Source organism: Lathamus discolor, chromosome Z, assembly GCF_037157495.1.
Source record: "Lathamus discolor isolate bLatDis1 chromosome Z, bLatDis1.hap1, whole genome shotgun sequence".
NCBI classification, from domain to species: Eukaryota; Metazoa; Chordata; class Aves; order Psittaciformes; family Psittacidae; genus Lathamus; species Lathamus discolor.
In genome coordinates, this window is record NC_088909.1 from 76,877,043 (window position 1) to 76,892,730 (window position 15,688).

Below are 15,688 nucleotides of genomic sequence, written 5' to 3' on the forward strand. Positions count from 1 at the left end.
TAATTCTGCTTTCCTCTGGAGCTACCCCAACCCATGAGGGTGAATTGAACTCAAAATTATTTTCTCCCCTTTTGTTGGACTCTAATTATACCAAGGAGTGGACTCTAATTATACCACAGAGGTAACTCAAAGTGCAGGCACTGTGGAAAAAAAGTAGGCAACGTGCTAATTCTTTCTTTTTTTTTCTTTTTTTTTTTTTTTTTTTTTTTTATCAATACATTGACTTAGGTGCTGCCTGCTAGATTCTGCTCTGATCTGTGTACTGAGGAGTCCTGTTGGAGTCACTATGACTGGTCAGGGCAGAAACGATCCAAATTATTAATCTTCTTTGATACTGTTCTAAAATGCATCCGTTAAATTAGTGCTGCCTGTGTTTTTATGGATGTTACTTCTGTTCCAAATTGTGTTTGGATTTCCCAGCTTAAAAAAAAAAGAAAAACAACAACGAAATTCCTGTGTGGCTGTGGTCAGAAACAGTAGAGATTGTGGAATTTGACACAGCTCTGAATATGGGGTTGTTTGGAAAATATCACTGGCTCATCTATCAACTGTTAAATTAGCAGAACAGCTCTTAAGAGGTGATCATGGAACTACTAATAGTGTAGCTTTCTGTATTTCTTCTGTTTTTCCACCCTTAGGCTTACCACTTCAGAGCCTTCTTCCACCACACTGTGTCCCATCCACTTCTAAATATATCTTCTAAAACATTCAGTATGTGTTTACTAATTGTGATCAGGCTAAAATTCAAGAGCTGTGCTTGTGGGACTTTTTTTTATCAGAAGCTGTATTTAAGTGATGACACACAGTAATTTGTTCATTCTTCTGTTAGGGTAATTTACAAAGCAACGACAGATAAACATAGCTATACAAGATTCATTTACAGTGACACAATGGCAGATACACAGAGCAGAACCCTGCCTATGAGATAAAGTGGACTGAGTGACTTATGCAGTAATTAGGGGATAATTGTCATTAACCTCGCAAACAGTAGTTTACCCATATTGTTTAAAAGGCTCCAGGATGCATAATGACAAGGTAATCTGTCAAAGCGCTAGGGGGAAATATTAATAAGATTTGTGCAAGCCTGGATAGAAAATATGCAGAAAGCGGCCACATTAAGCTAATTGGTGGATGAATATACACTTGTAAAAGTGCTTCTAATGGCACGTTTGCTGCTCTCCAAATGACTACTGTTAATGTGGAGAAGTGGGCTGCCTAGAAAGTCAGGACTGCTGGGACAAGAGGGTATTAAGACATGCAGGCATAGTTATTATTACTTTGTACACCGTAATATAATTTCCCCCACTTTCTTTTGCATTTCAGTGCCTCTAATACGTGCAAACAGATAGCTCACTTTATGTACCATAGCATTCTTATGAATGTGACCTTTGCCTTTTTCGTGTTGCTTCTGCACCCTGCTGCATCCCTTTGAATAACACTGCTACCTAGGACACACCTGAGTCTTTTGGTGCAAATTTTTAGGTAAACAATCAAAGGAAAAAGGCTTCATTAAGATTGTGTTGTATGTATTGCAAGTAATAATGCGTAGTCCTCTAATGAATAATAAAGATGGAAATCAATCTACTGATTCTGTTGCCATTCATATACCCAGCATATAGTACACCTGATTCCCCTTACTGAGGCACAGCCTGGGTTCAATCAGAAAACCGAACAAGTGTTGAAATCCAGTTTATGAGTATGACTTACTGGCACTTTTACTCTGGTATTTCTGTCCTTGGGAAAATTCTCAATTCTTTACAGTGCCCCCAGTTACGCAAATGTCTTCCTAACATACTTAGAAGTTTTACCTACGAGTGTGGGAAGACTCAGATTTTGTTGCTTACATTTTTCAGCTCAGGTTATGGCTTTAGTCAGCTTAGCTTTAAAGTGAGAAAAGGACCATCTATACTCTGATTTTACTTGACTGTCACATGCCTTGCACTGCATTTGATGCATGTTAAGAGTCCATGTTAGAAGTCCATGATGGAGCAATGATGTCAGATGCGATTTATTTGTATTATCACATTGTGCATTGGGGAAGGTACTGGTTAAAGAAAGCTTGAATGTCTCTTGTGGCTGCATGTATTGCAAATACAATACCTCAATTGGTGCTCTTTATGGATGTTTCCTTTTTCTCATAAAAAATCATGTCATTCTTTCAGTGCTGGTGAAATTGAGGCTCAGAAAGGCAGGCTTAAGTGGCTTACTAAATTTACTGAAAGAATGCCAGAGCATAGAAAACATAACTTTGCTTCTCAGTAAGTTACACAATATTGACACCAAACAGTAAAGCCAAGGTGATTTCAGGGACTGATTGTATCAAGGTAAATTTCTTAATGGTATATAATGTTAGACAACTATATATGCAGAAAATGGTGAAAATCAGTATGAAAATCAGTCATTTTTATGGATATGCATGCTGGGTGTTTCCTACTCACTTTCATGCAAAACTGTGTTGTAATAGTTTGCTATGTTTGTGTCTCTGTTTACATACTGTCTTGAAAAGTCCCCATGGCACCTCATGCAGTCTAAAATTTTTGCCTTCATACACCATGTGCTTGGTGGTTTGATTGCCTCTAGGAGCCATGTCTGCCTAAGGGCAAGCACTGTTACGTACCACAAGTTAGTGGCAAAGCTTCTTCAGAGACACTTGAATGAATTTTCCACTCTCACAGGTTGTAGAGAAGCAGAGGTATCAAAATACTACTGTACACTTGGGATTCAAAGTTATTGATTTCAGAGTTGTTAAGGAATTTGATTACCCAATTTCTATAAAGTCTTGATATTCTACCATTTGATGATTGGGAAAAAAAAATCCCCATCTTTAGTATGCATTAAAAATGTTTTTCTGAGCAGATACCATAACACATCTTGTCACCTCACAATAACTACTCAATTAGGAAAGTCTGCAGAAATATCTGGAAGTCTCAACCAGAACTGACGGTGAGGGGAATAAATGTTTGCATTTGAAAAAATCTGCATTTTCTCGTGGGGGGGAGAGGCAAAATACTTGGGAATTGGCACTGGTATCTCAAAATAAATGTTGACTAATAAGATTAAGACAACTGCTGAAACATGACTTTGGATCTTCTTAAAGCTACCAAATCAATGTGCATCCATGCTAACGAGTTCTGTCATTATCAGTCAGTGACAGATTTTGCCATTTAATAGTTGTCACAAACCTGGCAGTTGTAAATCAAAGCAAATTTTGTTGACATCATAGGTGTCATACCACTGTAAAGCTAGTAAATGCAAGAAGATTATCAGGCACTGGCTGTGCTTAGATACTTTTCCTCTAAGTGTGGACAGAGGGTTACTGTGAAAAAAGCTTCTCAGGCACTCCATTTTAAAAAGGTTTGATGTAGGTGCGAGGATTAAATGAAGCTTGAGTTGCTGTCATTTAATACATTAATCCCAGAGTGATATATCATAGTTTTAAAAATACAAATGCTATATGCAGTGCACTGAAGGTGGTTTGTTTTTTGGGTGGGAATGGAATGTCAGTGTCTTGTGAATTATACATTCTTACCTGGTCCGTAATCAAGAGCATTCCATGACAAAGTGAATATTTTATCAGAAATCAAACAATATGTTTTAAAAATCAGAAAAAGCATTTAAAGCTATTGTCCTTGCATCCTAATAGGTTTACTGGAATTACAGTGCTGAATACATGTTTATGAGGAGTGAGAGTTCATATTAATATTTCTTTTCTGAACACAGTATGCGACTCTTTCGCCTACCCTCAGTTCACATGGATACTTTACAGTTGGCATTTGACAGTGTCATCATCTTTCAGAGCTTCAAATGTATTTTAGGGTTGGTGAACCTGAAGAATGAAAATACATTCTGCATTTGGGGTGCTCAGTCCTCTAGAAGAGTCATGTGTTGGGGAGCCAGTATTTTCATACCACTGCCTGCGAATTAGTCCAGAATCAGCACTGTAGCAGGTTGCTTGTGCAGGGGTCTGTGCTGCTGTCATATATGTCTTTGGGCTGAGACATAAAACAGAGGACCTGCATACTTTTGGTCAATAAAGACCCTGTAGGCCATTTAGCAAGAGTGTGGGTGGTTAACGGCAGTGTCCTGGCTAAGTTTCAGCTGCGGTTATTGCATTCCACCTCCTTACGTTCCGTCTGCAGTTTCAGCAGTACATGGTGTTCCTCACTTTCACTCTGAAACTGTTGAGTAGTGCTCCTGTGCATCGTTACACAGACACTATGCTCCACCATGGTGATACGCCCCAATTTATATTCAAACAAATTTGGCTCCACATCGTGTTTCAGGGCTAAGTTATGTCAAAATTACTTTCCAACATGGTCACTGGAATTATTCTGGATTAAAATGCAATTACTCTGGATCTAAAGTGCTGCCAGATTTGATCTAGGGTCTACAGTATCAGTTAGTAAAGTCTGCAAAGGTCTTTGAGGGTCCTTTCAATCAAAAGGCAAACTTTTAGCTGATGAATGTATGAGGAGACCCAGAGTCTAAAAAGCAACCAGAGTAAGTACTTTTACAAACCTGGCAGCAAAAGTAAATGTGTGCATACACATAAGTAAATAAAATCTCCTTCATGTTGCTCTTTATTAGAACCCATACTGCCTGTGTCATTCTCAGTGATACTTTGGGGAAAGACAGCCTTCTCTTCCCCTGCTGTAATATGCTGGTATCCTCATACACACCGTGTATCTCTGGGCAAAGAAAACAAGTCCAACAGGTAAGAGAAAGTAGGTGTCAGAAGGGAGGAAGATCTGTCGCTTTTGATTTTTCTAGCAGAGTGGAGGCTGCAGTGAAGCCAAAAGATAAAGATTTCCATTATTGACTGAGAACTTGGTAGTGCTGCACTGTATTTGTTCCTTCTGTAGTGGTATAACTCAAGGAAAGGACTGCTGACACTTAAACATGAGTTTGTTCATATGGCTTCAGTTGATGAAGGGGGTCTGGTGGGAGGTGGATGAGAAGAGACAGATGAGGGGAAAAAAAATTAACCATGGCTTTTTGCAGGCTGGGTGCGTTAAATCTTGTATCAGTTGCACATGTGTAGTCTGGGTGAGCCCATATATAATCATGACCTTTTCTTCATGTGTACAGGAGCAAAGGTGAGTCAGGTTCAGCATGGTAAAAACACCTATCAGGAAAACGAGTATGTAATTGTATGCGTGAGTGTACATTCTCATGGAAAACTAGTTAGAGAGCTTACTTCTGTCCTATTGAGGTCAGTTAGCCAAAATGAGCAAGAGGTGTTGCATGTTTCCCCATCTGTACTATGAGTTGGTGTGCTACTGCACACTTTTGGTAACTTTTACCTCAGGAGTAGTAGGACTACCCATAGTGTAACAGCTTGAAATTTAATTGGGAAGAAAAAAGATGCTCCAGGGAAATTCAGCCAAATAAAAACAACAAACCCTAAATCGTGGAAATTACGTAGGCTTGTCCTTATTAGAAACAAATGTTGAATTTTTTTTTCTGTCTGCACCCTAATTAAAACCATCCTCTGCAATTATAGTATGACCAAATGAATATCTTTCAGTCTGCTTTTCAAGTGTTACAGCTGCACTCAAAATGTTTCTCTGAGATCAGCTAGAAAATACATAACTCTTTAAGGAGGGAGAAGAAAGATTTTTGATAAACACTAGGTTTGTGTATTTAATCAAACATGTATCTGTGTAATATTTTGTAACATGGATCTTATATGCGTAAAAAATGGCATTTTATGGTGAGTATGCAAACCTGCTAAAATATGAAGGCTAGCAATTAGTTTTTTCTATAACCGTGGGTGGCTCTCAGAAGTTATCACAATAGCACCCTAAATAATCCTGGAATGTTTCCGAGAACAAAAGTCTTATTTAAGAAGTAATTTTAACTTTTCTTTTTATAACCTTTTTATTAATCTCAGTTCTTGTATAATCATCTCTGTCTATGTATTCAGCCAGGTGTATATATACATTTTACCTATGCCAAGAAGTTAATTAGTAAACTAAAAATAGAACTGCAAAGTCTGCGGTGTATATGTGTATGTACATATATGTGTAGACATATAAAATCACCTGCAGATAATGTAGGCACAGAGTCAGTGGAGCTTCTCACACAAAGTGAGCATTTAATCCAACTGATTTCATAACATGAAATTTAAGGTTTACAATGTATGTCCATAGATTATGTCTGTGTAGACTGTCCTTATTTTCTAAATACTCATTTTTTTAATTGGGTGGTTTTAAAACTGCATTGAAAGCTTGAAATTTGTAAAGCCTAAAGGCCCTCAGGAAATGAAGGCTCATATTCACAGTCCTCCCCAATTAAGCTCCTAAAAATTGGAGTGACCTTTCTGTCCATCTTCTGTTGTAGCCTGTTTGTATTATCCAAGATAATCATCCTGACACCCATCACTTGTTCTATCTGACCCAGAAGTTCGAGACAAGATGTACCCTAACATATCCTGACACATCTCCTAACATACGGTCACCAAAAATGAGGAGGCAGATTCAGGGTGATTAACCATGACATTACTTTATAGATCTAATGTAGTATGTGTGTATGTGAATCTGTATCTGTACAAATAATAGAGTCAAGTGTGTGTTTAGAGTTAAAAAAATATTCAAGGTTATGTTTTGTATCCCTGGATGTTAATTTAAAATGATTTAAAGATTTTCTCCATCTAAAACAGTGAGAGAGCTACACACACATTAAATTAAAATAAAAAAATTAAATAAAATTAAATGAAATAAAATAAAATAAAAATAAAACCAAAACAAGGGTGTAAAGGCAGAGAAGAAAGAACATCACTGTATGCTGTGTGGGCTGGGTTTACTTGTCTGCCACATGGCTTTAGAGCTGTAAGCGTACAGTGGTATCTCTGTACTCACTGACTTGTACATGTTGTCACAGGAGGCTTTGCTTAATCAGTTGTGTGCTGAAAAAAAGTAATATAAATTGGAACCTTTTGTCATGAAATATTTAAATATGGATATGATTTAATGGCTTTGGGGAGAAAATTTAGCATGAGAGATTGTCAGAAACAAGAAATTGATTACATGTTAAGAAAGGACTTGAGCCTCTAATCAAGTACTACCATATACAGAGAGATCCCTAGCTAGTTATAGCTCAATTCAAAGGGGATAATTGTTAGATTTTTTGTTAATTTTAAGTTTTATCAAAACCTAACATTCCCATTCGCTCTTTATCTAGTTTTGCATAATACATAGTTACAATGATTCATGGAAAGCCATCACTATGTAAATATTGAAGCATATGCTGCATAGTATCCATTAGTAGCATGATTTTTTATGAAATACAGGCATCTGTGCAATGTTTCTTTACTTTTGCTGGGGGAAAAAACAAACAGCTTCTTGCAGAAAATTAACAAGATATAGCTTGATATAACTAGTAGAGCAGCTTTCTTATTCCCTTCTGTTTCTATGGCAGCAAGGGTAACCCCATGGCAATCGCACCCTTAACTGCCAGTTTCTCTGATCAGTGGGACCTAGCAGCTGCTAAGGGTCTGGCCCTCATTGGAAATCCTTAAACTAAATGAAACAAAGGGTGGTGGTGCCTCATTGAGAGGTAGCCCCTGTAGCCAACTGCCTGCTTCTCTGAGTTTAGCTGTGGAATAACTCCCCAATAGCATATTGGGGGCCCCTGCATTTAGACAATGTCTACCTGTTCTCTACATGCAAAGAACTGGGTGCTCTGCCACTGCATGAAGGACTGTGTGTAACACCTTCCACTTATGTGAGGGAGTCTGTTACAGGATATATATCTCCTATTCTCGTGAGTTACTGTCGTGCTAGCTGTATTTAATTTTTATTTACTTAAATATCCATTTTTATAAAGCATCCGTTACATAAGCCTGTGAATGATTTACAAATTAAAGCAAAAACAAAACAAATTACTACCAGTAGTACATTACAAAGCATCCCGCAGCTGGCTGCAGACAGGAATCCTAATTCGATACATGTAAGCAGTGTAAATTAGACAATGTTATTTCCATCTTCAAACAATACAAGTTACAGTTAAAAGGAATTAATACTTGTGGTTTGGGATTAGAAATGAATGCATATAGATTGGGTCAAAGGTGACGGCAAAGGCCCTGAGACTAAAATCAGAACTGGGTCTGGTTTTGTAGTTTGAGGTAGGAATTACTCAAATGTAGAACCAGCATGGTTGTTTGGAAGCTGTGGGAGAAATGGATGTAAGAAGATTTAGGTCACGCTCATGGGAAGAGTAGCCAAAGTTAGTTGGATGGGAAGAAAATATAATCTTAGAGCTTTAAATTATGAACCTGTCCTTCAACTGTTTGTGGTGGGTTTTTTTCTCCTTCCCCTCACCCCATTTGGTTTTGGTTTCACTTTGTTTTGTTGTTGGGTGGGATTTTTTGACCTGGATGATTTCTACATAACACTGTCTGCAAAATACTGCTCCATTAGACAGGTAAAACTGTGAGGGCATAGAAATTAAAGATGTCCACAGTACTTAAAGTTGTTCACAGGTCGGGACATTTCCTGACTAATGCTGCAAATGAGGACCAACATTAGCATCATGGGTTTTCCTTCATCATCATGTAGATACGTGTTAAATATTTTTCTTCATACGGTTGGCTTGTGGGACTTTCCATTTGGGTCAGCTGGGTAAGATTTCCCATAACTAAATACCATTGAGTATTTTATAGTCTTGTATGGTTTGATTGTTAATGGTCAGGTGTGGAGCTTTTCCAAAGGTTTTACAGTTACATCTGAGGTACTAAAACATGCATAGCATTGTTTTAGTGGAAGTGTCCCTGCCCATGGCAGGGGGGTAGAACTATATGGTCTTTAAGGTCACTTCCAACCCAAATCATTCTCTGATTCTGCGATGAGTCTTCATAATTAATTTTGCATCCAGAGAGGTGACGAAGATCAAAACTGAAATAATAATAAAACCAGATAATAATAAAACCAGATGTAGTCAAATAAATATATACCTTACTATTTTGGGCAAATTGCATTTTCCAGTACTCTAGGAAATGTGAAAGAAGAAGCTATCCTTTGAATACTGAAAATAATAAATAAATTACTAAGACTAGGTGGGGGGAAGGTATTTGCAGGCTTCATAATCAAACAAGAGCTAATAGTTTTTGCATTAGTTTGTAGTCCTAAGTGTTTAGATAAGGTTCTGAATCTGAGATTCAAGATTTAAAAAGATCAGAGACAGTATGGTGGAGTATCTTGCAAGGCTTTCAAACTGTTTAATGCATGAGAAAGCACTGGAATAATTCTGGTTCGATGGCCTGCAACAGTGCTTGTTGGTTATAGTTACTGTGCTGATGTTATGTCCAGCATTTGCCCAAAAGGAAAGATGCCGATAAAATGATGTATTCATTATATAAGTATTTTAATATGTTTTTATCAATACATGCTGGAATGGATTGCCTGACATTACATTGCAGAATTTTTAAGTCCTACCTTCAGGCAAATCTCATGCTTACTAGCAAAAATGAAAGTGTGAAATGCTTTTTAATGTATATTTAACAACAGATAGTCTAGTGATTACTGATGTGTATTCTCTCTGGGTTTTTCCCTTGCTATCAGAAGGCGATGTTAAGAGACAACATTTTTACACATTTATGCTATCTACATCCATCAGATGCTTACTTTTACATATTTTTAACTGTCAGTTATAAAAGGGCTGCAAAAAAGTCAACTCTTAAATCTAAACCCTACCAAGATTGCAAGCTTATAATCAATTATCAGTAATGGTCCAGTTATGTTAAAACCAGTGCCCCAATTTCTACCTTTTGATGAAAGTTTATAATTAATATGTTTTCCAGTATTGCTGTCATGGGGAAAAAAAAATAGTAAGGTACAAATATTATGTGCTATTTTTAAGATTTTTTGCATTGCATCCAAGTTTCTTGTGAGATGGCCTATGAGTGACTTCAGTCTTATGTCTGCTTATATTTGAGAAGCAAATCTATCAAGTGCATTTCCTTACAGTGTTACCATTTAATAGCTATTAAGATGATATTTTCTATATTTAACAATGGAGTGTATATCAGCCATTCGTATTTTACACTAACGTATGCTAAACAGTAGCATCATACATAAATCACTGTTGTTAAAATAAAAATATTGAAAACATTTTAGATCACAGAGCCCTGTGGTCTGTATTTTCTTTGCTCTGATATTATTAAATTCAGTCTGTTTCTCTGACTGTGACTCTAATTACTGTATTTGCATGGCTGGAATGTTTGCATTTTTTTTTTTTTGGTTGAGTTCTCTTAACACTGTTTGCATGTTGTGTTTTAAGCTTAGTGTTTTATGTTCAGACAGCAGAGCACCTTCTATTGAATTCCATAATTATGCAGAATCAATAAGTTTTTTCTTTGTGTTTGTCTTTGTTGTTTCTTTGATATGGCCTCTAGGATGCTGCAGGCAAGGTGCTGGACCGCTGGGCCATCATGTCCAGGGAAGAAGAGATCATTACCCTTCAGCAGTTCCTGAGATTTGGAGAAACAAAATCCATTGTGGAGCTGATGGCAATTCAAGAAAAAGAAGGGCAGGCTGTGGCTGTGCCGTCTTCAAAGACAGATTCAGATATAAGGACTTTTATTGAAAGCAATAATCGCACCAGGAGCCCAAGTCTCCTTGCTCACCTGGAGAATAGTAACCCTTCCAGCATTCATCATTTTGAAAACATCCCGAATAGCCTTGCATTCCTGCTTCCATTCCAGTACATAAATCCAGTCTCTGCTCCTCTGCTAGGGCTGCCTCCAAACGGCCTCCTGCTGGAACAACCAGCAATGAGGCTTCGTGAACCAAGCCTTACAGCCCAAAATGAATATAATGAAAGCAGTGAATCTGAAGTTTCCCCTACACCTTTCAAGAACGAGCAAACATCTAGCAGAAATGCTTTGACCAGCATCACAAATGTTGAGCCCAAAACTGAGCCAGCATGCGTCTCTCCTGTTCAGACACCTACACCTGTCAATGATTTATCAAAACCAGAACACACTAAAAGCTCATTCCGTATTCACAGAATGAGGAGAATGGGGTCAGCCTCCAGGAAAGGAAGAGTGTTTTGCAATGCATGTGGCAAAACTTTCTATGACAAAGGTACTCTTAAAATCCACTACAATGCAGTTCACCTGAAAATCAAGCACCGGTGTACTATTGAGGGCTGCAACATGGTCTTCAGCTCCCTCAGAAGCCGCAATCGCCACAGTGCTAACCCCAATCCTCGCCTCCACATGCCTATGCTAAGGAATAACCGTGACAAAGATCTAATTCGTGCTACATCAGGTGCTGCGACTCCAGTCATAGCAAGTACAAAATCCAGTCTAACTTTAACAAGTCCTGGGCGTCCACCGATGGGGTTTACCACTCCCCCTCTAGATCCTGTACTACAGAACCCTCTTCCCAGTCAGCTGGTGTTCCCAGCTTTAAAGACTGTCCAACCTGTTCCTCCATTTTACAGAAATTTGCTTACTCCCGGGGAGATGGTGAGTCCTCCAACCTCACTCCCTACCAGTCCAATAATACCAGCAGTGAGTGGTATGGAGCAGCATCCCCCACCTCCTTCAGAGTCATCAGTGCCTTCAGTGCTGATGCCCACCCCAGAGCCAAATGCTGACCTTGCGCCCAAGAAGAAGCCAAGGAAGTCAAGCATGCCAGTTAAAATTGAAAAGGAAGTTATTGATACTGCTGATGAATTTGATGATGAAGATGAAGAGGTGAATGACAGCAGCACAATGGTGAATGACATTGGCCATGACAATCACTGCCATTCTCAGGAGGAAATGAGCCCAGGCCTGTCTGTGAAAGACTTTTCCAAAAGTGACAGAAGCAGATGCATTTCCAGACCAGACATAAGAAGAGCAGACAGCATGACATCAGAAGACCAGGAGCATGAAAGAGACTATGAAAATGAGTCAGAGTCATCAGAGCCCAAATTGTGTGAAGAATCCATGGAAGGTGATGATCGTCTCCATGAACCTGGTGAAAAATCTATGATGCACAGTGACAGACCAGATGAAAACCACATTGATTCTTCCAACCAGGATGTCATTAAGGTGAAGGAAGAGTATACAGACCCTACATATGATATGTTCTACATGAGCCAATATGGACTTTACAATGGTGGCAGTGCCAGTATGGCTGCCCTTCATGAAAGTTTCGCTTCTACATTCAACTACAGCAGCCCTCAGAAGTTTTCCTCAGAAGGTGAAATGTGCTCCAGCCCAGACCCCAAGATCTGCTATGTGTGCAAGAAAAGTTTCAAGAGTTCCTACAGTGTGAAGCTTCACTACAGAAATGTTCATTTAAAAGAGATGCATGTCTGCACAGTGGCTGGCTGTAATGCTGCGTTCCCATCACGGAGAAGCAGAGACAGGTCAGTAAATATTAATTGATTTTCTACATTATTAAATGTGTTGAATTATGTAAGAATAGGCAGTTTAGGATATATGAAGAAATAGAGAGATGCACAGTAATGACAAGTGACAGTTGTGTTCCCGTGACACTGAGAGAGTATTATCACTAAGATTTTCATTGTTGTTTGGGATTCAGAATAGTGTATTTCTTGCCATCCTCTTAAGTGACTGGCTAGATAATAAATGTCATTATTCTTTCTGTGTTCCTGAGACCATGTGCATTCTCCTTCTGTTTATAAGCTGCAAATTTTATTATATTTATTTTCTTTTCCCTGCAACTTTTAGAACAAGAAAAGCTTCTATTAGATATGTAGTGAATTATAAACAATACAAATATATATATACAAATATCTCCATGCATGCGTATCAAACCATAGAACTAGGAAGGAGGGAAGGGGTGGACAGACAGTTGGATGAATAGATGGAGAAACAGAATGGAAGAGCTGTAATAAAAGTTATTTGCATCCCCATGGGGTCATACAAAAGCGAGGAAACATTAGACTATCCTTTCTTCTCTTCAATTTTAAAACTAGCTACTATGCTGTTGCAAGAACAAGTAAATATTAGGAAAATAGTTATCTCTTTCTTCAGTAGAACTTGCATACCTCTCTATCCACTATGGTCATTTAATCTACTTTATCTTCTTTTCTGCATGTGAACAACTCCCTTCCCCACTGATGGGAATCAGGCACACTCAAAAGAAGAGAGGCTAGACCCCTACATATTTTTAAGATCAGCCAGAGTATATTCTGCTGGCCCTTCAGATGACATCATGCCCTAGTTATGCTGCATCAATACTGAAAAAGTTGGGCTTAAACAGAAGCAGCTGGTCCATAATTGCTTAGGTTTGGGGTTTTTTTTAATACATTATTCTTTTTTATTTCTGAGGAAAATGTAATATAAAGTGGTAGGATAGCACAGTTATTTCATACTTGTGTATAAAAGCTCTCGCATGCAATGGTGATCATACTGTCATATAACAAAATCTGTCTTGTTTATGGAGTTATCGTGAGATTGTGTTGTGTCTTTTCCTTTACTTGTGTTTCATATTTTTCATTATGTTGTAAAAAATCAGCAGACACAGAAAGAAATTAAACCTAGCTAAACATTTCACACACAGCTCCTATATTTTTTTGTCCCCCATGAAAATTGGTTTGATTTGAAAGTGAATATATTATGTCATATAAAATGAAAGCAAGTTAGTTTTGAGGATACTGAGGAGCAAAAATTCACCATTTTGATGGAAAGCCCAGTCCCCAAATATCTCATGTCTTCTGTTACCATTTATGAAATCCACTAAATAAAAAACCAGGCACAGTCATAAGAATAAAAGTTCAAAACGGATGAGGAGGATAATTTAGAAAGTTTCCATTTCAGTAGGATTAAGCAAACGACTGGACATGACATGTAAAACTAAATTAAAACTCCCTTCTTGGGGTATCCTGGTAACTTTTATGAGACTGGAGTTTGACAAGGGAAGCATGCAGTGGCATAATCTATTCTTAGAGTAGATGTGTGCAACCGCTTTTAGTTCCTAAAATTGCACATTTTGTTAGTTCAGAATTTGGCTTGATTGGTCTACTTCCTCAAGTGAATTAGGAAAAGTCAGTCATATACTAAGCAGAGCAGCTTTGCGTTCAGCATGTGAAGTAAGAAGTGGTTATCTTTAGGATTTTGAATTTTATGCAATGTGTTAATGTCCACAGGAATCCATTGATAGATTATACTTATAGTAAAGTTAGCACTGTAAAGATGTTCTAAGAAAAAGATGGCTCTGGTGACATACATAAAATATTGCTGAGACAAAAACATTAAAAAGGGCACATTTTGAAAATATTTTGTCAATTACATAGGAGACTCCTATTAAGCTTATGGAAAGCAAGCCATAAAATAAAAATCTGATTCAGGAACTTAAAATGCAGGCTGCATATTTAAAGATAAAATTATCATTTACATATCATTAAGTTCTGTAAGGCATAAGACCATTTGTATCATTCCACTAGTAACATTCAGAATATGTTTCAGTTATGTGTTGCACTTGGGACAGAAGATATTCATGGACATGTTACATCCTTTAATTGCAAAGATTTATACACATTAAAAAATTCAAGGTGTGGTAGAGTTTATATGCCTGTTCAGGCTTGATGTTTTTGTAAGTTCATTAGCACTCCTGGTTTGCAACAGTCGTCTGGAAATGCCTTGAAAGAACCAAGTAATAGTAATACTCTTGTGGTTCATGTTTCCTAATAATTCTTTTATACACTTGGGAGAGAAATATCTTCAAAACTTCTTGGGCTATCCATTCTTATCCAGAAGTATCATGTCTAGGAACATGCAAAAATGAAAACGTATGTACAGCATATAAAAGAACCTAAACATCTTAAACATTATTTCCTAATACTTCCTAAAAAAAAAAAGCAAAAAACAAAACAAAAAAAACCCCAAAAAAACCCCACTTTTTTACAGTAAAATTAGGAAGTGAAAGATTTTTTTTCAAACTGTTTAATCACCCTAGAGAGTTTTTATTTTGTTATTATTTTTTGCTGATATTCTTTTTATAATATACATTTGTTTTAGAAAGAGTCGTTATATAAGTGGAAAATTTCTAGCTCTTCAGATTATGGAGAGCATCTCAAAGACAACTGGATAACTAAATTTAATAGCATTGCAAAGTGAGAACTTCTTACAGCCACTTAAATCAATTTCACTTAAAAGCTCAGAAGCATCTTGCTATTAACTGCTGTACAAGAAATAAGAAATAGCTATGTAAAGCACACAATAATAATTCCTGGATAATATTTGTTCCATTTTGGACACATTATAAAAAGCCTGTGTGATTTGCTTGAGATGTGAGTCACATCATCTTTGAGTAGCTAGAGAAGGTTAGAATTTCTTTGACAATTAATATTAAATATTTTTTCAGTACTGTCTTAATGAAAGCAGAATTCTAGCTGTCCCATAACATACAGAGTAGCATGAATTTAACTTTTCATAATTTTATTAATCATAATACTAGTATTGTATTGTAATATTATTAATCTATTACTACCAGTTAGAGGTCTAAAACTCATTGCTCTAATTATGTTCTAAAAGAAAATACAAGCTTATACGGAGATAAATAACATTGAACAATCCTTTTTTTTTCCTTTAGTGACGTCTGATGTGGCTTAAGATATTTCCAGTGCAATTCTAGTTAATTAAAGATTTGACTGTATTCTCCCTGTCCTGAACATATGAAAAATTCCAAATTGTTGATTGTGTATCTCTTGTAAAATGGTCTTTGCAAGG

General features: G+C 37.2%; 1 protein-coding gene across 5 annotated transcripts in view; it reads left to right on the forward strand.

Moving 5' to 3' along the window:
- BNC2 (basonuclin zinc finger protein 2) overlaps positions 1-15,688 on the forward strand; it is a 360,624-nt gene that overhangs the window by 302,939 nt on the left and 41,997 nt on the right. For all 5 annotated transcript variants that reach the window (XM_065661210.1, XM_065661207.1, XM_065661211.1 and 2 more), the window contains exon 5: positions 10,394-12,360. In XM_065661210.1, the coding sequence (XP_065517282.1) occupies positions 10,394-12,360 (1,967 nt within the window). The remainder of the gene's footprint in view (positions 1-10,393; positions 12,361-15,688) is intronic.